The sequence below is a fragment of the Bombus flavifrons genome, chromosome 12 (genome assembly GCF_040668555.2).
Source record: "Bombus flavifrons isolate JBK064 chromosome 12, iyBomFlav1_principal, whole genome shotgun sequence".
Classification (NCBI taxonomy): Eukaryota; Metazoa; Arthropoda; class Insecta; order Hymenoptera; family Apidae; genus Bombus; species Bombus flavifrons.
In genome coordinates, this window is record NC_138453.1 from 12,308,907 (window position 1) to 12,330,425 (window position 21,519).

The following is a 21,519-nucleotide window of genomic DNA, read 5'->3' on the forward strand; positions in this document are numbered from 1 at the left end:
TTATATGTGAACAACGTAAAATATTACATTTCATTGTACTTACGCATTGCTTATACATGTATTATAGTTTCTTTGTTAATTTAAATAATAATCGTATAATATCATTTATAATAACTAAGGTTTTGCTCCGAATTTTTATTTCATTATCATGCAGGCAACCAATCATTTCTTTACAGACAATTGCAAAGCGATCTAAACAACGCAGCTGCGAATTTGAACGATGCTTCTTCAAACGTGGTGTCGTCAGTACGTTCTCCAGTGCAGTTAGCTAATTCTTCCAAACAATTCACCAACGCTTTTGGAGACCTGTTGGGCGTCGGCATGGAAATGGCCGGTCAAACAGCTATCGAGACTCGAAGTCAGATGGTGGTTTCTTTGAAGAACGTCAGCATGACATCCAGCAAGCTTCTGGGTACTGCTAAATCCGTAGCAGCCGATCCGGGTGCTCCAAACGCGAAGAATCAACTATCGGCAGCTGCACGAGCCGTCACAGATTCCATCAACTATCTCGTCGATGTCTGTACCTCGGCTGCGCCTGGACAAAACGAGTGTGACAACGCTATCAGAAATATCCAATCGATGAGGTCGCTTCTCGATAATCCTAGCCAACCAATTTCTGACGCGAGCTACTTCGAATGTCTAGAAACCGTGATGGAAAAGAGCAAGAGCCTTGGCGACGGAATGACGGGCATAGCTAACCACGCAAAGAAATCAGAGCACGAACAATTCTCGGTAGCAGTTAGAGGGGTCTCTTTGTCAATCTGCGGACTGATAGAAGCAGCAGCTCAGGCTGCTTATCTAGCTGGCGTAAGCGATCCAACGTCGGTGGCTGGAAAACCAGGCTTGCTGGACCAAGCTCAGTTCCTCAGAGCTGCACAGGCCATTCATACCGGTTGTCAAAGCCTTGGAAATCCTACAAGTACCGAACAACAAGTCCTTTCAGCTGCTACCATGATAGCAAAGTATACGAGTGCTCTCTGCAATGCTTGTCGCGAAGCATCGAACAAAACCAGCAATCCTGTTGCTAAACGTCACTTCGTTCAGTCAGCCAAGGATGTTGCCAATTCCACATCAGTCCTGGTGAAAGAAATCAAGGCGCTGGATCAGAATTATTCTGAGGCCAACAAGGCGAAGTGTGCAGAGGCTACCAGGCCACTTTTGGAAGCAGTTGACAACCTGTGTACGTTTGCTGGATCTCCAGAATTCGCTAGTCAGCCTGCAAAGATATCCGTCACAGCTAGAGCTGCCCAGGAGCCAATAACTAGCGCCGGTAAAGCTATTATCGATGGCTCTTGCGCGATGGTGCGAGCCGCCAAGAGTCTCGCTGTCAGTCCAAAAGATCCTCCAACTTGGCAATTATTGGCAAATCACAGCAAGAGCGTGAGCGATTCGATCAAGTCTCTAGTTGCTTCCATCCGTGACAAAGCACCTGGACAGAAGGAATGCGACGTTGCGATCGAGAAACTATCAGCTAGAATCCGAGAACTGAATGCCGCGTCTTTCAGTGCTGTTTCACAGGCACTGGTTTCACGAAGAGAGAATACGATGCAAGGATTCACGGATCAGATGGAGACCAGTGCTAGCGAGTTACGAGAAAAATTGGAACCTCTTCGAACAGCTGCCAAATACGAGGCTGAAAACGTAGGACATGCCGTCAATCAGATTGCTTTGTACTGCGAGCCTCTAGTTTCTGGTGCTATCGGTGCTGCTTCAAACATGGTGCACTCGAAACAACAGATAGTGCTACTGGATCAGACGAAAACCGTGACCGAGTCTGCTCTACAGCTTGTCTGCGTGACAAAAGAATCTGGTGGTAATCCGAAGGCAGTTAATCTGCACACTGAAGTTGACGAGACAGTGGAATCTATGAAAGATGCGCTGCAGGAATTACAAAACACTTTGGAGACAATTTCGACATCTTATGGAATTGTTACTGGGCTAATCGACGCTATTTCTCGAGCCATGGTTAGATTGGAAGATCACAGAATGTCTACGATCGATACAGTGGATTCTTACGTGGATTATCAAACGAGAATGGTGGAAGCTGCTAAGGAGATCGCTCGGCTGGCGCAGGAAATGGTAAGGAATAGTTATAATATTTTGTTAGTATTAGGAATCTAGTGACGTCGTTAAAGGAAAGAAACGATTAGTACGAAGATCATTAACGTATCTTACGTTTAATTTATCTCAATCTTTATCCATTTCAGTCAACAAAATCTAGCACCGACGTAGCCAGACTAAGTCCTCTTATAGTGGATATCTCCCACAAGTACACTCAGCTAGCCCGCGATACGTCCGGCGCTTCAGCGGCCGCATCTAACGCTGACGTGTCTGCGAGACTTCGCGCAAGCGTCCAAGAGCTTGGCAAAGCCTGCGTAGACATCGTTAGAGCTGCAGGAACCTGCCAAATGTCACCAGGCGACGCTTACACTCAAAGAGAAGTCGCAGAGCACAGCAAGATAGTCACGGAAAAGGTATCTCAGGTGTTAGCTGCGCTTCAGGCTGGTTCTAGGGGAACTCAAGCTTGTATCAACGCTGCAAGTACCGTGTCAGGCATTATCGGTGACCTTGACACCACGATCATGTTCGCCACTGCTGGAACCTTGCACGCAGAAAACGAAGGCGACACCTTTGCCGATCATCGAGAGAACATCTTGAAGACAGCCAAGGCTCTCGTTGAAGATACGAAAACGCTAGTAGCTGGAGCAGCCTCGTCTCAAGAGCAACTGGCAGTTGCAGCGCAAAATGCCGTGTCGACTATCGTTCAACTTGCCGAAGTGGTTAAATACGGGGCTGCCAGCTTGGGCAGTCAGAATCCCGAGGCTCAAGTAATGCTAATAAACGCGGTAAAAGATGTGGCTTCCGCACTCGGCGACTTGATACACGCCACTAAAGCAGCCAGTGGCAAACCTATCAACGACCCCAGCATGGCCCATTTAAAGGACTCTGCCAAGGTAAGGCGAATCGTTCCTATTCTTGTTGCTTTATTCGTAATTACGTCGGCGTTTTGCCGATGGTCGGGGGATTTCCTCTTATTGTTAGTAGCTTGATATTAACTTTGTCTTGGAGAGACGCTTGAGTTGGAGAGGTAATGGTAACGTTTATAACAGATTGGCAGCGTCTAGGATACATCAGGAAGTAGAGCTTTATGAAGGATACGTGTATGCGACTAATAATATGTGACTAAACGATGTTCGATCTTGATTTCCCAATTGGTATAAAATTAGACACTTCAAATTGAAACGAATCATAAGTATTATATGTATTCCGAGCCATTGGACCTGCAGAATTTTACATTTCTATAAAAATTTTCATAGAAATTATTCAAAGTATACATTGAAGTAGTGAATCTCCTTTTTATCGGTGTTGATTTAGAACGCACCACTCGAGCAATAATTTCAGGTGTTAAAGAAGTCTAAGTTGGGAAACGCTTGATTAAACGATATTAACCGCAGCAGGTATCGCTTTAATTGGAGGACAAGTCGAAGCAGGATACGCGAAATCTCATTATGACGGACCTAACAGCACTTTGTTGTTGTTTTACTCGTTAACATACTAAATTTGATCTTCACGCTTAACATCACGAACCAATTTCCCGTTATTTTGTGGGTGGACTTTAATCGATATACATTTCCATTTCACCTCTAACCGACTAAAAAGAGAGAAAGATAGAAAAAATACGAAAAGGTACAAGATTAAATCGAAAATATGTAATTGTCAATGATGTCACTCACTAGGTATTCGGTAAAACGGTCTCGACCGAAGATTCATTGTTAAAAACTATTAAAGTCCACCTTGCACTTTCCTACATCGTTCGATGTTCCATTTTTTCGTGTGTGTGAGACACTATACACTCGATCTTTATGTTCCCTTGATGGAAAGTGTGTAGAATCGCTGAGCGAGGCAGAACCGATTTTTGCTTCAACCACAGAGAGAATATATTCTTATCCGGCTTTGTTTTTTTTTTTCTTTTTTTTTTTCTTTTTCCTTGGCTTGTTGACGATAAGATTTACATTTACGCGATGAAAAGTAGCGAAACATTTTCTCTCATGAACTTGGTGGACTTTAATTGTGAGCTTTCATTGACGATTTTGGTCTGGCCGATCCGGATAGGTGTTAGAACAGCAGCTACACCAGCAGCTGATGCCTTTGAGTGACGTCGGTGGCTCGGAGTCCGAATGGTTCGTGTCCGATCAAGAGGAGGAGCTGATACGTCTGCTCTCAGCCTCAGAGAGCGAACAACCGTCTCAGAGAACTTCCGATTTGCTGTTACTCATGTAGCCGAAGCATTGATTTTTACACCTATTTCGTTCGGTTCTCGATGAACCTGACGTTTACCCTTTCGGTACATTATCGTATCGGGGTCAGAAAGAAAAATTTTAATCACGTCTGTAACCACGTATCTGCGTATAAGCGGACAAAAGCGAAAACAATTGATAATATTTCACTATACTGTACCGAAAGGGTGAAAACAAGACTCGTTATTCTTTTTACACTCTTTTTACAAAAAGAAAAGAAAAAAAAAATGAATATCTCAAAAAATTCCAACAGCACAATATTAACAAATATTTCCCAAATACTAATTCACTGCGAAGAGAACTTGGTGACGAATTTCTCGACAAATTTGCATTTTACAGTTCTCCTTCTCTTCGAGTATTTATTTTCGAGTTACTATACATCGAAGCATTTATAGCATTATATGATACTAATTGATATAATATTAAGAAATAGTAACACGTGATGCGCTTCTTTGCTACGTTTTTAGTTCACATGCATTCGTATTGTAGATATTCTTGCTCTGCAAACAATTGTATCGTGTTTCACTTGAGTTACTATTATACTTTGTAACATACATCATCATTTCTTTATACATTTTTTTCTCTCTATATTTTTTTTTTGTAATAAAGAAATAAATCATCAAATTTCTATTACGCTACTACATCCTTTACACGAATATCTTAATTCATCCGTGGACAGAAATTTTTTTTAAAACAAAGCAACTTTTAGGTACGTACATTCTACTTGCAAACGTGTGTGCATTAATGATTAATAGCACCGTGCTTTAATGCTTCGTCGACTAATCGAAGATTAATATGTTATTTAAGAGAGTTTGTTAAAGAGAATATGATGATAATAACATTTCTAAGCAGATTTCTTTTCGTTATTTCTAACGATATTCAAATTTTGGACGCGATGATTTTCAGTTTTTAATGATAATTAATAAGACGTACGAAATAAATGCAAATAAAGTGAAATAGCTGGAAAATATGGTCAAATATTCTTAACGATCTTGCGATGGATATCGGAGAGATAAAATAAGTTGTCGGAAAGGAAATTAGTTTTATGCGTGTCCTATTCTCTAATATCGTTTTACAGCAATTGATTTAATATCTTTTCAAATATTTTATCTAGAGTCTAGCTATAGTATTAGAAATTGACTAACAATATTTAAAGAAAAAATGTTAACTTTTCTCAAGGTTCTTGTGCAGCAGAACATATCATCGCCATCATTTTATTCAAAACACAAGTGATAACAATTGCATTAACACCGTAACATATTTTCTATTTCATTCGCAGTGCAATGATCTAAAAATCACGTAATTGACAACTTAATACGCGGTAATATTCGATAAAAGGGAAAGAGATAGCGATGAAAATTATATGATTTTTAGATATCCATTCATTAATAATTCTTACATCCATTTTCAACGATGAGTACGAAGAAACAGTACCCAGATTGTCGCATGTAATAGCGAATGGAACCTGTAATAATTTGCTTTATCTTTTCGTCTTCAGGTGATGGTAACCAACGTGACGTCCCTGCTAAAGACAGTGAAAGCTGTCGAAGACGAGCACACTCGTGGCACCAGGGCTCTGGAATCAACCATCGAGGCGATAGCTCAAGAAATACGCGCCTTGAACACTCCAGAGACGCAGAAGATCAACGTGACACCCGAAGATCTGGTTCGATGCACTAAGAGTATCACCATTTCAACCGCCAAAGCTGTAGCTGCCGGAAATAGTTGTAAACAAGATGACATAATTGCGGCTGCAAACATGGGACGAAAGGCCATCAGCGACATGCTGACCATTTGTAAAGGAGCAGCATATAATTGCGCAGAAACAGCTGAATTGAGAGAAAGAACTCTTCAGGCTGGTCACGACGTCGCCCTTAATTATAGGGAATTGTTGCAAGCTATATTACAAATATCTTCGAGATCTGGTGATGCGAAACACACTTTGCCACCCATTAGTAGAAAGATCGCTCAGAGCGTTACCGAATTGGTGGCTGTGGCTGAATTGCTGAAGGGCACCGACTGGGTGGACCCTGATGATCCGACGGTCATTGCAGAAAATGAGTTACTAGGTGCTGCAGCCAGTATCGACGCTGCCGCGAAGAAGCTTGCCAGCTTGAGACCTCGGAGAAGTATACAGGTGAGTTTTTCGGATGATACCGTTGTCGTTCATAGCGGCAATGATTTCTTGTATGATCTGAATTTGCTCGTAGATCTCGTCTCAGTCCAGTAAAAAATTTGTCTTATTATTAGCTGTAAAACGATAGAAATAACGCATGACGTTAAATGTTGTCTCAGTAATCTTCATTCGCTAGGAAGCAGTCTGATTTCCGTAAGATATGTTTGATATTCTTGGTTGTTTTTTTAAAGAATCGACCAGGAATCAAACATATTATTACGGCGGTCAGGAACATCATCGGCAGAAATCCATCGACGGTAAGGCGATTATTTACACGTATCATCCAACCGATATGTTAATTCAATGTTGGATTCAATTTAAAAAAAAAAAAAATCGTTAATCCTGTAGTTATCTCCTTCCACAAAAGTTTTCGTTTTTACTTCATAGGAGGCAAACGAAGATATGAACTTCGACGAAATGATCCTAGAAGCAGCCAAATCGATCGCAGCCGCTACATCGGCTCTTATAAAAGCAGCCAGTGCCGCTCAAAGAGAGCTTATCGCAACAGGAAAGGTATCTCGAACTCCCCTGACCAGTTCTGACGATGGTCAGTGGTCCGAAGGTCTAATTTCTGCCGCAAGAATGGTCGCAGCTGCAACTCACAGCCTCGTTGAATCTGCAAACGCTCTGGTACAAGGCGTCAGCTCCGAAGAAAAACTAATTTCCAGCGCGAAACAGGTAGCCAGCAGTACGGCACAATTATTGGTCGCTTGCAAAGTAAAAGCTGATCCAGATAGCGAGAGCACGAAACGTCTGCAAGCAGCTGGAAATGCTGTGAAACGCGCCACCGATAATTTGGTACGAGCAGCCCAACAGGCTATTCAGCAAGAAGAAGACAGATCTTTGATCCTAAACCGTAGAATGGTTGGAGGTATCGCTCAGGAGATAAACGCCAGATCAGAGGTCCTTCGTATCGAGAGGGAACTGGAAGAAGCTAGAGGAAGACTCACTGCCATTCGACAGGCCAAGTATAAAAATCGTCCAGATTTAGCTGACACCGATACTGATGCCGAACAGAGTGGCTACGAGAGCACAACTAGATACGAGACCAGAGCTTATGAAACTCACAATCAGTCACAGATGAATTACAGCACGTATCAACAGCATTCTACAACGCACAATATTGGCCAACTCAGTTCCGACAGACAAACTCTGGTTAGCCCGGAAAAAGTTTATTCGACGCAGAGCACGTTAGAAAGGAAAATGAAAGAGAGTCAGTATCGGTCTACAATGGAAAGTCAGTATGGGTCGGTCGAGAAAAAGTATAACGAAAGCCAATACGATAGACGGTATGTCTCAGACAGTCCATACCTTGTTACCGAAAAGAAGGTGACTATGGAAAGTTCATCTGGTCAGTACAGTTCTATCGAAAGGAAGATCAATAAGGAAAGTTATAATACCGAGGCAACCATGTTGTAATGATCGCAACATCTTTTTCAAGTCAATTCATTAACAACAGTGTTTAGTATAATGATAAGACAATGAAAAATCCAATAACGATCGTTTACACAATATCAGCACGTGCTCAGTTGAGAATAAATTAAGGACTGCCTTCTAGGACGAAAATGACAATCTTTAAAAAAAAATAGGGAAGAATAGGAAGGAAAGAAAGAGTTGATATACAAAGCGAAAATACGAATACGTGATATGGAAGAAGAATAACTGGCGAAGAAGTAAAAATTCATGAGGGCCTGATGACCAAATAAGAACTAAGGATTTAGATCTGAACGAAGCAAAGATTCGAAGTGAATGATTTCGTTAATGGAAATCGTACCATTTGCGTTCAAAAGTAATATCTTCAAATTTACAATTTAAGTTCATAAATTTGGAATATATTCAAGAAAAAGGGGGAGAGTGGAGAGAGTTTATGTTCAAATAACAAAGAACGACGCGCGTATTGAAAATTTTACAATTCTCGCTCGAGATATTGACAAGCTTACTTGTTTTAGTTTTTATTTTTAAAAGCAATCGTGATAAAATCTTTGTATGATAATCTTTGCGACGAGAAACGGTAGAAAAGTGCCCTTAGATAGAATTAACTATGTGCTTTCGAAATTAGCCTTTATAAGAATGACTATTGATTGGAATATAACCGTCCACCTTTTCCACGAACTTATTTCCGTTGATCTAATACGAACGATGCCACAAAAAATTGCACGTGATATATTTCCATCATTTTGCATCGACGATTCTTAATATTTTGATAACATATTCGTTTTCGATCTTTTGAGACATCTTTTTGAAAATATATTCGAAAGATTTATAAGAATATTTGTATTTATAATTGAAGGAGAATTTGACGGGGAATCTACATTCTCCGAAATATGTATTCGTATTTAATATATATAAAAAAATTGGATAATTATACGAAATCCAGCGAGAAAGAAAGATGTTTGTTCAAACCGATGTTTCTTTCTTCTATTCTTTGATTTTATTGACAAGCGATTAATAGCCATCGCATACCTGATTTAATTTAGATCTAATTTATCATAATAGTTTAAGTTTAAGACCACGGATTAACAAGAGAAGCAACATATCATTTAATTTTATTAACTTTCTGACACCATGTGGCCTGATCCTATGGTGTCTCCGTCTGTTTATCCTTAATATTTTCCGTTCTTCTTAATATTTTTCTTAACATTATCGTTGTAAGTGCGTCTCTTTTCGTTCTGGAATCTAATCGTTGCTTAAACTTACGTTTCTTCTGTATCGCGCGCTCTTTACCATTCGCTCGCGGTGGCTTGTTTTCAATAATTTCGCTCGTTAGACTTTTCGAGTCAGGACTGTCCAACTGAATTCAGAGGTTTTTAACGAGATCTTGAACACGTAATACGAAATCTTATTGTACGCGAGTAGTACATAGACTGATCCTGTTCATTCACATCAAGATTGAATAACGAAAGATTCACGGAGAGGTAGATCCAAGTAGCAACAATTGTATCATAATAAAAATTGAATTGAATATTTTGTCATGGAACGTTCTGGAGTAGGCAATTTATTTTTATTACTGCAAATATCGAGCTTTTCGAATAGAAGAAGTATATATTAACTCGTAAGTTAATTTAAAATGCAACATTTAAAGAGGTTCATCGAAGTTGCAAGATTGTAAATATTCTAATGAAATTTGTATAGAAATGTCAACAACGTTATATAAAAACAAAGTGCTAATAAGAATTGCAAATAAAATGAATCCAAATCTTTAATCCTGGATAAGAAACTAGGAACAAGATCTTTGGTTTCCTTACAATGATACGAATTATTGTAATTACTTTTTTTCTGACATAGAAGTTATAGCGAAGTAATCTATCGAGTATGATTATTTCAATATTGAGATATAGTAAATGATTGCAAAGTATTTATTTCAATCATGGATTTATATAAAAAAAGATCAAGTTTTACATGTAAGAATTCGATAATTTTATATATTTTTACAAATTTGTCATAATTTTATCTACGAATTTTATATGACACGTAAATTCTCAACTAGTGTAACCTTATTTGTTCTAAACATGAATTTCTTTTGCATTAGGCTTTTAATAATAATTTCTTGCTTAATGCTCTTTATCGAGACTCTTTATTATAAAAATAAGATTGCAGTCTAAAATTAAAGAGAAATTTTCACACGAAGAATGTAATTAAGAAGAGTAGACGCGATAAAAAGGAAAGTGCTTAAAAAGATGATATTATACTTTGAAAAGAATTATCTCAAACAAGGCGTTGAAGCGTGAAAATGCTCTTAGAAAATTTTGATTGGAAGGTCGATGGTTGGACAGACCTGTTCCAAGTGATAGATTAGTGCAATTATCATTAGTCTTTCGAAGGTCAAGAAAGAATTTGTAAATACATAAATGTTAAATATTTCGCGTAACAATTCAGTGTCTTGACGATGAGTCGATAAATGGGTGAAAAAAAAGTGCCTGAGTCTAATGAGCTACCGCTTTTTTCACATGCTCGTAGCAAACTCGTAGGATTCTCAAATATTACCAAAAAAAAAAAAAAAAAAAAAAAAAAAAGAAAAAAACTGATGCTTTACTAATGTTCGATAGTATAATTATAAAACGAAAAAAAAAAAAAAAAGAAAAAGGAGACAAGATGAACGAAGAATTCCTTTGTATGAAAAGATCGTTTTCAAAAAGAAAAAACAAGCGAAGAGGTAAATTTGTATTATCGAACTCTTGCAAAGGGATCTATATATATATATATATATATATATATATATATATATATATATATGTATACATTATTGCATTTAGTGTTATATATTTTCAGAACGATTGCCAATCGTGTTTTTATTTTATATACGTATACATTATACTTATAGGTGTGTGCCATGATATATAGAAAATTATATGTATAGATATAAATATAAACGAAATGAATTATACAATATATAGATTCTCTACATATATTATATATTAAATATATATGTGCCGTTAATATATTAAGAAGAAACAAAGAACAACGAGAGAGAAAAATCGACAGTTTTTAAAGCTTTGTATTCATTGGTTTTTGATGATTCAGATTTATATACAGGATATTTTTAATCGTTATATTTAGTACAATCGATTAAGTTTTATCGTGGAATGTTACAAATTGTAATATCATATTACATTATTATATTATATTATATTATATTATATTGTATTAATTACATTATATTAGTATTGATTTATTCTTATCATTAGTTATAATGCTGCTACACATGTATGTGCTACATACAATTAGGAGATGATTATGATAATGGATATCGTTTTATTATAATTATATTACGGCAGAACATTCACAAATATAGATATATTAGCTTTACTTACATTGAAATTAATAAAGAATTTCTAACATTTCGTTGATGTATCATTAAGAATGTATGTTTCCATGTGCATGTAAGACAAAAGTGTGAAGCGTATGATTTAAACGGGACATTCTATTTTAATTTATCGAATTATGTAGTCTCTTTTTCAGGCTGATAGCTTGATTGAATCGAATTGAGTTAACAACGATACACGATAATATGAATTCAATAGATATAAAAAGGTCTTGATAATTTCGACGCCACGTCTGTAGTGATGGCGCATCAAAAACTGCGAGAAAAAATTTGACGACTATTTTTTAGCCACGACTTCGTTCAATGCTTTTATTATAAACCTTGGGAGAACGAAGGCGGCTCGGTGCACATCGTCGTCATAATACTTCATGTTCATTTCATCGAGTTCTCTGTGGCTAAAAACTTTCTTCGGTTCTTTGAAGTTCGTTTCCTGAAGATGTATTTATCTTTTTATTTGTCTGTTTACGTAGAAGGACTAACGAAAAGAAGAAAAGAAAAATTAAAGAATGTACTTACAGGGTTTAATCCTCCAAGCACGAATCCAATTTGTCCTGTGGGGTAGGTAGGCACGGAAACAACGCCATAAGTTGCAACCGGAAATAGGGACTTGCAATGTTGCAAAGTTTGTGTCACATGGCTGAGATTCAACCATGCAGTACCCGCTTGGCTGCAAACGATTCCACCAGGTTTCAACGCATTTTTCATTAAATTGAAGTACGATTCGTGGAATAGGCACTCTGCTGGACCTACATTCGTAAACATTTTATTACTTCATTTCATTACACGTAAGAAAATACTCCTATTGTACATTTTCCGTTCGTTTTTCATTAATAAAACTGGATCAAAGTGTATTATACTACGGATGAAAATCTAAATGTATTAAGAAACGAACTGTAATTAACAAAAGTTTACTTACCGATAGGATCGCTACTATCAGTAATTATAACGTCAAATTCTCCACTGTGTCGCTGCAAGAACTGGAAACCATCGCCCACGTTAAGGGTGACTTTAGGATGATCGAGTCCCACACCCATCGTAGGCAAATACTTTCTGGACACCTCTAGTACTTTCGAGTCGATTTCCACCTGTACGATTCGTTCTACTAGCGGATGTTTCGCAACTTCACGAGCAACCCCGCCGTCACCACCTCCAACTATTAACACCTGACAAGGAAATAATCGAAGCATGAAGAGATACGAATACCTTTTCGATAGCTATACAATTTTTCAAAATATTTAACGTATGCAAGATCTTACAGTTTTCGGATTTGGATGGCTGCACAACGGCAGAAACGCGATCATCTCCTGATACGAAAATTCGTCTTTCTCCGTGCATTGTATGATACCATCTAAAATTAGGGTCTTTCCGTGTGATTTCCTGTATACGTGCAATTAAAATAAGTTCCTTTTGAAACAACGGCGAACGACTAACTTATCGGAAGTTTAGTTCCTTTCTGCTTTTTGTGCTTTCTTTTCTCTTTTTAGAATCTGACATATTTCACTAGATCAGTAGATTTATACATTCTTTATATATATTTTTTTTCGCTCTCTGCGTTAATACCAATATATAAGAAATAATAGAAGTAAAGAGCATCGTGTTACGGCGACAGTTATCAAGAGAATACATATTTCGTACAAGAGAGAGATTAGATATATCGTAACTTACGAAAGATAAACTTCTAAATCTGAATTACACCATAAAAAGCATCGATACAACTAAATTATGATAGTAATCGTTCGTATTTTTACAAGTAAAAAATATCGGTCTTAAAAATAACACGACGATACGGCGTTATTATTAGCTTTTTCGTATCGTTTAAAGGAAATTCTAAGTTGAAGACCATCTTATTTGTTTTCTTTCTTCTATCTTTCTTTACAGCTAAGTCGTGCTTGCCCCTCGATGTTTTTTTACTATATTAATAAAAAAATGTTCTCAAAACTAACTATTAAAAATCGCTCAAAAGTAACTATGAGACTCGATAAGAAAGAAAGATTAAAGAAAACTTGTTCCGCTCGTTTTTAAAAAAATACTCGTTTATAAAAAAAACTTTGCTACTGTCGTCCGACGGTCAAGTATGAAAATTCTAACTGTTATAACGTAGGGATCTAAGCCTATAGAAATGTCATATACGTCTGCAACTCTCGGTGCACCGTATTCAAAATGTCATAAACCTCCAACGCATATTTAGTTTTCTCCAATTATTTTTCCAATGAAAAGTCGATATCTTTTACGTTTAAAGAAAATAGAAAGAGTAGAATATTTACGTGTCGATCACCATCACCTCTTGATACTCGGATCGTTCTCGATGAATTACATCGAGGACCTCGAGAGACAATGAAACACCTGGCCACAGATCGTTGTTAATTTCACTGAACCATCCAGGTTTGATCGCATCCATTTCTTCTCTTACGCAAGTCTCGGTTGGCGAACCAGTATCTGTTCTTGTTTCACGATTCGACTGCAAGTAGACACTGTCGGTCGGTTAATCGTGGACGAGGAAAATAAAAGTGCCAACTTTTTTATGTGGCCAAACATGTTTCCCTACGATACGGATCGCCACTTCCACTCCCTCTGGAGCGAAGCTCGAAGGAAGAAATGGTGAAACTCGTTTGTCACCTGTGTATTCGTGCTGGTAGCATTCGGCCGCTGACACGGTATAAGTGTCACGGTTTAAGTGTCTTTGCAATGTCATTTGTTAAATTATTTGAAAGGGCTTGTTTGTATAAGAATAGCTTAAATTATGTTACATAGTATTGGCTCGGCGATTCTTGTTTCTTGAAATAAGTTTGTTGGAGATACGAAGGAATGAGAAAGAGTTCAGAGTTAATTGATGTACCATTGATGCATTTCTCGGATCTTTCAAATAAATAAGGTTTCGATCGAAGCTGTACCATAGGAGAACGAAATAAAATGTAACTTCAAATTTTTGCTTGGTTGTGTGTTTCCGACTTTCCATATTTATTGTATGTGACAACCTGTGTTTACTACTAAATACTACGTCCTTGTAATGTATTAATTCGAATGAATTTCAATGGAAGTTTCAACACGTAAAGTTTCCAATCATGGTAATTCACCATACTCAATTAATATTGGTATTAATAGCTAAAGAAAGAATTAAGACAGTATCATTTTGATCACGCAATACCTAAAGTACGAAAGCGAAGATCATGTTGCGTTAGAAAGTTTGATGAATTTTATGTATGCAACTATCGACTTGCAGAAGAAGCCACTCAAAAACAAGCTAGAGAAATGTTGTCTTTAAATGTTAATTATTTTTTTTACATACCAACTTCACTAAAAGTAAAAACACTGAAAACACAGTACTCGATATCAAATGCAGATCATCGCAAACAATGGGTGCAAGAATCGCTTCAACCCCTTCGACGAACTTCTCTGTAATTCGATATTTATTTGCAAATTGAAAGTAAAATTACGATACTATCAGCACGAATAGTGACAAATAATAATTTACATTCTGGCAAAACTAAAAAATTCAAATTCAAATTACTTTACCGATAAATACAAATGAGCAGGGTAGCCCGAAGAAAGAATTATTTCAGCCGCACCACAGCGTATAACCACACCATACGATTCTTCCAACCGAATTGAAATGCAGAAAGAGCGAGAAGCGAACGGTGTACAGTGTAAAAGTGACGACGAAGCAACGAGCAGACCTTCGAAACGGAAACACGAGCGAGAATGGAAAGTAGACGGGAGTTTACTTGCCAAACGGATGATGGCCTTTATCAGCCTCCGTCCCTCTACTCCCAGATAATGACGGTTCAACCACGGACAAGATAACTTGTCTGCGCTGTAGTATGCGTTGCCGAAACGGAAATCGGTTTTCTAATTCCAACCGTTGGAAAATATTCGGAAAATTCGGAGAAAAGGCGATAAAAGATAAAAGAAAAGCTCAGGAATCTTCCTCCGTCTTGTTATCGTTGCGATAACGATAATACTTCGTAGATTATGTGACGATACATATTTATATTGTGACTGCTTTGAACTTTAATCCTTTCCATCTCTCCATTAGCCTAAAACAAATAACACAGTCAACTCAAAAGACAACATTTAAATATAGAAGTATCGTTCATCGCTGCGATCATTTCCTCTTTTAAAGTTCAAATTCGCGTAAACCTATTTACTTGGCAACTGAAGTCATTATCCTCTTGTTAACTAAATAGATAATTCTCCTTCGAAGGGGAAAATTAGGAAAATTAGGAAGGGGAAAAGGGTTAAATAGCTGTTAAACGTTTAGCTATTTACATTCAAGATCATATATAATTAGCTATTTGTGTACATTGTTTTCTATTTTAACGCTGCACGAGAACTAAACGATTATTTCTGCTTCTTATCACTCAGGGGATAAGTTGTTTTCCTACGGAGTTGCCTTTTTAATTTTAAATTTGATAAAAATGTAAACAAAATGATAATAATGATAATAAATAGCAGTAATTTTACTTTTCGTTAAAAATTTAAATTTTATCATTGTCATTAAAAAATTTCATAATTTTGGGTAAAAAAAAACAAACAAACAATCGAATAAATCATTTTAGTTTGATAGATACGGAAAATCTCTCTCTTTCTCTCTTTCTCTCTTTGTTAAAGAGAAGCAAAGGTTACGTGGTCATTTCTTCGTGTCTCGTTTTAAACTCGTTCCACGATACCTTTATCCAAAACGTTTTCCTCAACTTATCGAAATGCATTCATCAAACGTAACTAATTTCATCAAATCGGAATTAATGAGGCCAACACGTGCGAGATTAAGTAAGTTCGACCATGACGTGGTCGGTATCTAAAGTCAAGGTCAATGTAATCACAGATCTGATTTAGCTTCGTAAAATTGAAGTAATTGTGATATGAGATTACATGAATTTTTTTAATGTTACTAATTATAAAAGATTTTGTTATTATTCAATTTATGAAATAACAACTTCTACTACTTTACTACGGTAATAAAAATAGAGCGTCTTTATTCAGAAAAAAGAATTCTGAGAAACTTAAAATAAAGAAACATAAAAATAATTGGAACATTACAATATTTTGCAAATGAAAAACAAAGATATGACACAACTAATTTTACAATAATCTCATATAACTAACGCAATAATATTATTTGTATTGTATACGAAAACGTATACAAAAAAATTATACTAGATTCCGAATGTAAATTAGCATATAACCAATAGAGTTCGAAAGAATTATACCATTTTTGAAGTTTGAATTTAAATACCACTGTAAACGCGCTTTAATAGAGCGCCCTAACCAAAGCAGTGCCGCAAATTTTGCGTCAACGTTGCGTTCGCATGTTTCAATCGTTTGACACGATATTTGTGCGATTTTTAAATTTAGTAGAAAACGTAAACTAAACTTCCTGCAATACTTATCAAATGACAAATTTTTTAATTAATTATTGCTTTAAAACTTAAAGTAACATGTCTATGCTCGCGGAACCACGTCGAAAACAAAAATGGACACTAAATCCACGAGGAAAAGAATGGAGCGAAGGTTTGTAAATATTTGAATTTATTTGATTTTACTTAAAAAAAAATAGTATGATGTTGTATCTTCGAAACGTCGTAGTGACATTTGTATGTTTCTGCAGATTCGAACAAATTCGGGCAGAAAATGTTGGAAAAGATGGGATGGACAAGTGGCAAAGGACTCGGAGCAAACGAACAAGGTATAACGGAGCACGTGCGTGTATCGGTTAAAAATGATACAACAGGTAAATATAATTAACAATTAGATTTTTACATTAACTCTGCTTACCGTCACTAATTCGTATTTTAACTATTTTGAAATTAATTCCAATGATCTAGAATTAACCTAGAAACGAAATTGCAAAACATTAAGGAAATCAAAATTGTTAAAGTGAAATGAAATTGCTGTCTTTCTCTTAATATTCTAATTTCTAATGTTTTTAATATTATTTGTCGTCATTTAGATAGTTGCAATATTAGTTATATCGAGAAAGATAGTTTCTAATTATAATGTTTTTAATAGTTTTGTGTCAAATTTGTTTATACGATTAAAATATTTGAAAATTAGTTTTTTCATAAATTATCATTAATGAAAAATGGATTGTTCCCATAGGTATTGGATATAAACAGGGTGCCTTAGACGAAGCATGGACAGAGCATCAAGATAGCTTTAACGATTTTTTACAGAAGCTTCAACAAAATGAATGTCACAATGTAGCGCAAACAGAGGAAAACAAAGGTGTATTAAGTGGAAAATCGTTAGAATTGAAATCTAAACAAAGCCGTGCTCGTGTTCAGTAAGTATTATTTATGTACATATAATGTATTAGACGTACCATTATTTTATTCTCTTCTTGTCTTTTTTTCTCTTATTACTATTACTAGTTATCAAAAGTTTACAAGGGGGAAAGATGTAAATAAATATAGTTCAAAGGATTTAGCAAATATATTTGGCCAAAAAGAATTGAATGTAAATAAAAGTAATAAAGATAAGCAAGGCAATGCCGAAGAAAACTTTGATTCAGTTGGCACTTGTGATAACAGAAACGGTGTTATTACTATAAATGGTGGTAATATGGCAGAATATTTTATGAAGAAAGGTCAGGATTTTTCTCTGGCATATAAGAATAAAAAACAACAGGAGGACGATATAGAAGAGGAATCTGAATATGCTGGATTTGGATTTGCATCAACATCTAGAAAAGTAAAATGCCATGATAATAAGGAAAGCATGGAAGTTAAAAGTGTTTGTAATTATGCTTTTGAAAATCCTTGTGTGGAGTTAAATAGCCCTGAAAATATTTCAAATTTTAATATTGAATCTAAATTTTCTAACAAAAAAAAACTTGATGACAATGAATTACGTTTAAGCAGCAAGGTTAAGAAATTTAAAGAGAACAGTGTAAATGAAAATAGGTGTGCGAGTGGTATTATCAATGCCGGCTTAAATTTAGAATGTCAAGCTGATGAAGTTTGTAATGGAAAAGAATTTGAAATATCTAGAGTACAATTTGGTCTTACAAATTCAGCTTTAGATCTAAGTGATGAATTAAATGATAAGAAAAGAGTAACATTTAATGATCATGTAGAATATAGTACTGATTGTGTAAAAAAAAAAAAAACATTAGACAAATTTGAGGTTGAAAATAAGAAAGCTAAAAAGAAGAAAAAATATAACTCTGATGTTAATAGTTCAGTGTTATCTGGTTGTGTTAATGAAGCTTTGGATGTAGGAACACCCGAGGAAGTACATGATAATGAAGTTAATGAACATAAAAGTAAAAAATCTAAAAAAAGAAAAAGAAGTCGTCGATCGAATTTAGAAACAATAGTAGAAACGCCAGAAGAAGAGAAAGCATACGAAAATGAAACAGAGATTGAGCAAACCAAAATGGAAGATTACATACCTGATGATTGTATACTTGAAGATGTCTCGAGTAAGAAGAAAAAAAGGAAAAAGTATAAGGATGAAATACAAGTTACCACTGAGAATAGATGCGATGAAAAAGAAAGTATGGAGAAAGAAACAACGGCAAACACAAATGTAATACTTAAGGAAGAAGAGTGCAAAATTGATGAAACTCAAGAGAATATTTCTAAAAGCAAAAAGAAAAAGAAGAAGAAAAATAAAGAGAGATATACTGAGCCAAACTTTGAAAAAAACGAGGATATAACTGAAATTGAAGTTGAACTGGAAAATGTAAAAGCGGAGGAAACAGAATTAGAAACTGCGAAGGCAGGAAAAAAGAGATCTAGAAAGAATGACAATGTAAATGATCTTAGTTCTGCAACAAATGTACCAAACAATATAAAAGACGAAAAGGAAGTTTCAGATAAGGAAAATACGAAAAATATGAATGAAAGTGAAACAGAAAAACCAGAGAAAGACAAAAAATTTATAGATAAATCTGCAAATTGTTCCATAGATGGTAAAAAATTTGTGAAACAAAGGGATAAGATATTTACAAATACACGTTCGAAGAAGTTGAATAACAGAAGATCTAATACTTCATCTAGGCCTTGGAATCAAAGATCCAGAATGACGAAGAAACTATTGATGTCTCTATTTTACTCAAAGTCAATCTTAGATTTTCCAGGTTCTAACATGCATGAAATAAAAGGATATGGAGCTGATCAACGTTAAAGTGTAAAAAAATTGTGAACATGTTTCTAATATTTTATGCATAATGTATACAAGACATTTAAATGATGAGCTATAACGATGTTTATCCAAAGTAACATATTTCTGCAAATGTGCAGAATTTCTTTTATTTATATTTTTATTTATAATGTAATTAATGTAATTATTGATAACTATCTTTATATATATATATGTGTATGCATATACATTATACATATACGCATATTACATATATATTTACAGGGATGCAATGTTATCCTCTATTTTTACAATTTCCCTTATTTCTGATGTAAGTTTTTGTTTGAATTTATTTATATTTAATAATTCTTCTTCAGTTACTTGAACTGTATCAGTAGGTATACATTTATTTTCTGTTGAAAGTATAGTATACCCTAGATTTTTTAATTGCGTTATAATTTTTTCTGGATGAAGAAATTCACTTTTAAACTATAACAAATAAAGATAAAGATACATTGTATGAAAATAGAAATCCATTTGATTAAATTGTTGGAATAAAAGGATTTAAATTTTAGTACCTTAAAATACGTTCCACTTTCATCCTTTATTTCTGCTACATCTATCGCATTAGCTATTATTGCATCTTCCATCGCAGAATCCAAGTTACAGTCTTTAGAAGCTATAACGAAAGTTACACAATCGAACAAATGTGAAAATGCCGTAGACTCTATAACTTTGGCACTAGAAATTATATACATATAAGTTAACATAATTTGACATTGTAACAAAGTAAATGTACATCTCAGAAGAAAAATTCTAGATTAAATTATAAAAGAGTACTCACTTAAATTTTTTTGATATATGTAGAATATTAATTTTTACATAAGTGAGTTTGTCAGTTACAATATGGATAGCAAATGTAGGTCCTTTCGTAATACGCATAGGCAGTATATGAGTTTCACCAGTTTGTACATTTTTTATTTTTTCTAAAATTCCTTTTAGCGTAGACATTGGCATGTTGGCTTTTCTTGCTTGTTCAACTAAATTTGCTAATTTTGGATTAGTGTTTGGGTCTGAGTTGCCACTTTCTGAGTTTCACAAAAGAATTCACTTAAAACTTTGACTAGATATGTAAAGAAATTTTTTTATGCACTTTTTTCAAATGTCAGAAACATACCTACTGCTGCAACTTTCATTTTATGTGATAGATTATTAAATATTTGTGATCTTGCGGTATCATGTTCTTGTTTCGTAGCTTTAATGTTTTGCCATTTGCTATGACCTGAATATCTTTTGATTTCTTGAATCAAGATATTTCTATATCTATTATACAATAGAACGTTTCGAAATTTCATTTTGAAAAAGAGAGGTTATGATATTCAGTTGAGCTAGCGCAATTTAGTAGCAGGGAAATTCTTAATTTAATATTGGTATCGACAAGGACAGACGATAATCGAATGTAATATCACATCTATTCTGGTAATTTCATTTCAATAATTACCGTACAATTATAATTTATTGTGACGCAACTGTTAAGAAGTATTAAAATACATTTGCTACTAAAATTTTCCCAAATATAAGATACTTCGAGATAGAAGATTGCGGGTATTATTTGTTATTTGGATAAAGTATGTTGCATAATATAATATATCTCCACTTTTCATCATATTTGCGATTCATTTAATACGTAGATGTTTATTTAACGTACTATTGTCTCTGCGTGCTATAATACTGTCATCATATAGAGATAAATTGTGAAAAAATATTCCCGACTAATAGGCGAGTTACAAAAAAAGTTAATTGCTTTTCTAGTTTTTTTAATTTGTAATTTTTTTTTAAGAACGTATACCTAGAACGTATGTGTATTAACAACCATAACATATAAAATTGTTAATGTCGATTTTTTAGCACGAAGAATAAAAACTAGTAAATGAGTTTCGGTTGTTAAATAAAAAAATTTTTATCTCAATAAAAAAAATTATGATTCGTCCTATTTTATGGCTGTCGCGATATTTTACAGGTAAAAAGCTGCGTTTTGCATGTGAAATTTGGTTTTAGACAACGAACGAAGCGCTTCAGAAAGCATAGCGACCCGCATGTCGTGGAATTGCGATGAAAAATTTCTTTCTACTTATTTTGAT

General features: G+C 35.1%; 4 protein-coding genes across 11 annotated transcripts in view; 2 read left to right on the forward strand and 2 right to left on the reverse strand.

Moving 5' to 3' along the window:
* The window catches only part of rhea (Talin_middle and talin-RS domain-containing protein rhea), a 55,539-nt gene extending 44,877 nt beyond the window's left edge, over window positions 1-10,662 (forward strand). For 7 of the 8 annotated variants that reach the window (XM_069124703.1, XM_069124704.1, XM_069124702.1 and 4 more), the window contains 4 exons: window positions 177-2,079; window positions 2,208-2,954; window positions 5,797-6,435; window positions 6,862-10,662. In XM_069124703.1, coding sequence (XP_068980804.1) covers window positions 177-2,079; window positions 2,208-2,954; window positions 5,797-6,435; window positions 6,862-7,893 — 4,321 coding nt within the window. In that variant the 3' untranslated portion in view covers window positions 7,894-10,662. Of the gene's footprint in view, window positions 1-176; window positions 2,080-2,207; window positions 2,955-4,113; window positions 4,932-5,796; window positions 6,436-6,861 lie in introns of those variants that run through there. The other variant, XM_069124708.1, reaches the window with a different exon arrangement.
* A 718-nt stretch (window positions 10,663-11,380) lies between these two features.
* Window positions 11,381-14,939, reverse strand: SpdS (Spermidine Synthase). The gene is made up of 6 exons (XM_069124763.1): window positions 14,810-14,939; window positions 13,561-13,754; window positions 12,553-12,673; window positions 12,213-12,459; window positions 11,813-12,042; window positions 11,381-11,726 (listed from the first exon to the last, which is right to left on the reverse strand). The coding sequence occupies exons 2-6, from the start codon at window positions 13,692-13,694 to the stop codon at window positions 11,574-11,576; spliced, it is 885 nt and encodes a 294-aa protein (XP_068980864.1). The 5' UTR covers window positions 13,695-13,754; window positions 14,810-14,939; the 3' UTR covers window positions 11,381-11,573.
* Window positions 14,940-16,538: 1,599 nt separating this feature from the next.
* LOC138185635 (putative leucine-rich repeat-containing protein DDB_G0290503) lies at window positions 16,539-19,571 on the forward strand. The gene is made up of 4 exons (XM_069124739.1): window positions 16,539-16,804; window positions 16,902-17,024; window positions 17,393-17,576; window positions 17,665-19,571. Exons 1-4 carry the CDS (start codon window positions 16,732-16,734, stop codon window positions 19,421-19,423), a joined length of 2,139 nt encoding a protein of 712 aa, XP_068980840.1. The 5' UTR covers window positions 16,539-16,731; the 3' UTR covers window positions 19,424-19,571.
* Window positions 19,572-19,575: 4 nt separating this feature from the next.
* On the reverse strand, window positions 19,576-20,790 carry LOC138185650 (probable transcriptional regulatory protein Teth514_1449). Its single transcript, XM_069124769.1, has 4 exons — window positions 20,556-20,790; window positions 20,223-20,466; window positions 19,957-20,119; window positions 19,576-19,867 (listed from the first exon to the last, which is right to left on the reverse strand). The coding sequence occupies exons 1-4, from the start codon at window positions 20,731-20,733 to the stop codon at window positions 19,658-19,660; spliced, it is 795 nt and encodes a 264-aa protein (XP_068980870.1). The 5' UTR covers window positions 20,734-20,790; the 3' UTR covers window positions 19,576-19,657.
* Window positions 20,791-21,519: the final 729 nt, after the last annotated feature.

Bases quoted from the DNA above. Each gene is read 5' to 3' on its own strand.
- LOC138185650 (XM_069124769.1), bottom strand. From the start codon at position 20,733: ATGAAATTTCGAAACGTTCTATTGTATAATAGATATAGAAATATCTTG. The intron at 20,467-20,555 runs GTATGTTTCTGA...TGTGAAACTCAG, and splicing joins AATGAAAGTTGCAGCAGTAG to AAAGTGGCAACTCAGACCCA. The intron at 20,120-20,222 runs GTGAGTACTCTT...TATAATTTCTAG, and splicing joins CATATATCAAAAAAATTTAA to TGCCAAAGTTATAGAGTCTA.
- SpdS (XM_069124763.1), bottom strand. From the start codon at position 13,694: ATGGATGCGATCAAACCTGGATGGTTCAGTGAAATTAACAACGATCTG. The intron at 12,460-12,552 runs GTAAGATCTTGC...TTTCCTTGTCAG, and splicing joins GCCATCCAAATCCGAAAACT to GTGTTAATAGTTGGAGGTGG. The intron at 12,043-12,212 runs GTAAGTAAACTT...TTACGAATGTAG, and splicing joins TGATAGTAGCGATCCTATCG to GTCCAGCAGAGTGCCTATTC.
- LOC138185635 (XM_069124739.1), top strand. From the start codon at position 16,732: ATGTCTATGCTCGCGGAACCACGTCGAAAACAAAAATGGACACTAAAT. The intron at 16,805-16,901 runs GTTTGTAAATAT...ATGTTTCTGCAG, and splicing joins AGGAAAAGAATGGAGCGAAG to ATTCGAACAAATTCGGGCAG. The intron at 17,577-17,664 runs GTAAGTATTATT...TACTATTACTAG, and splicing joins CAAAGCCGTGCTCGTGTTCA to TTATCAAAAGTTTACAAGGG.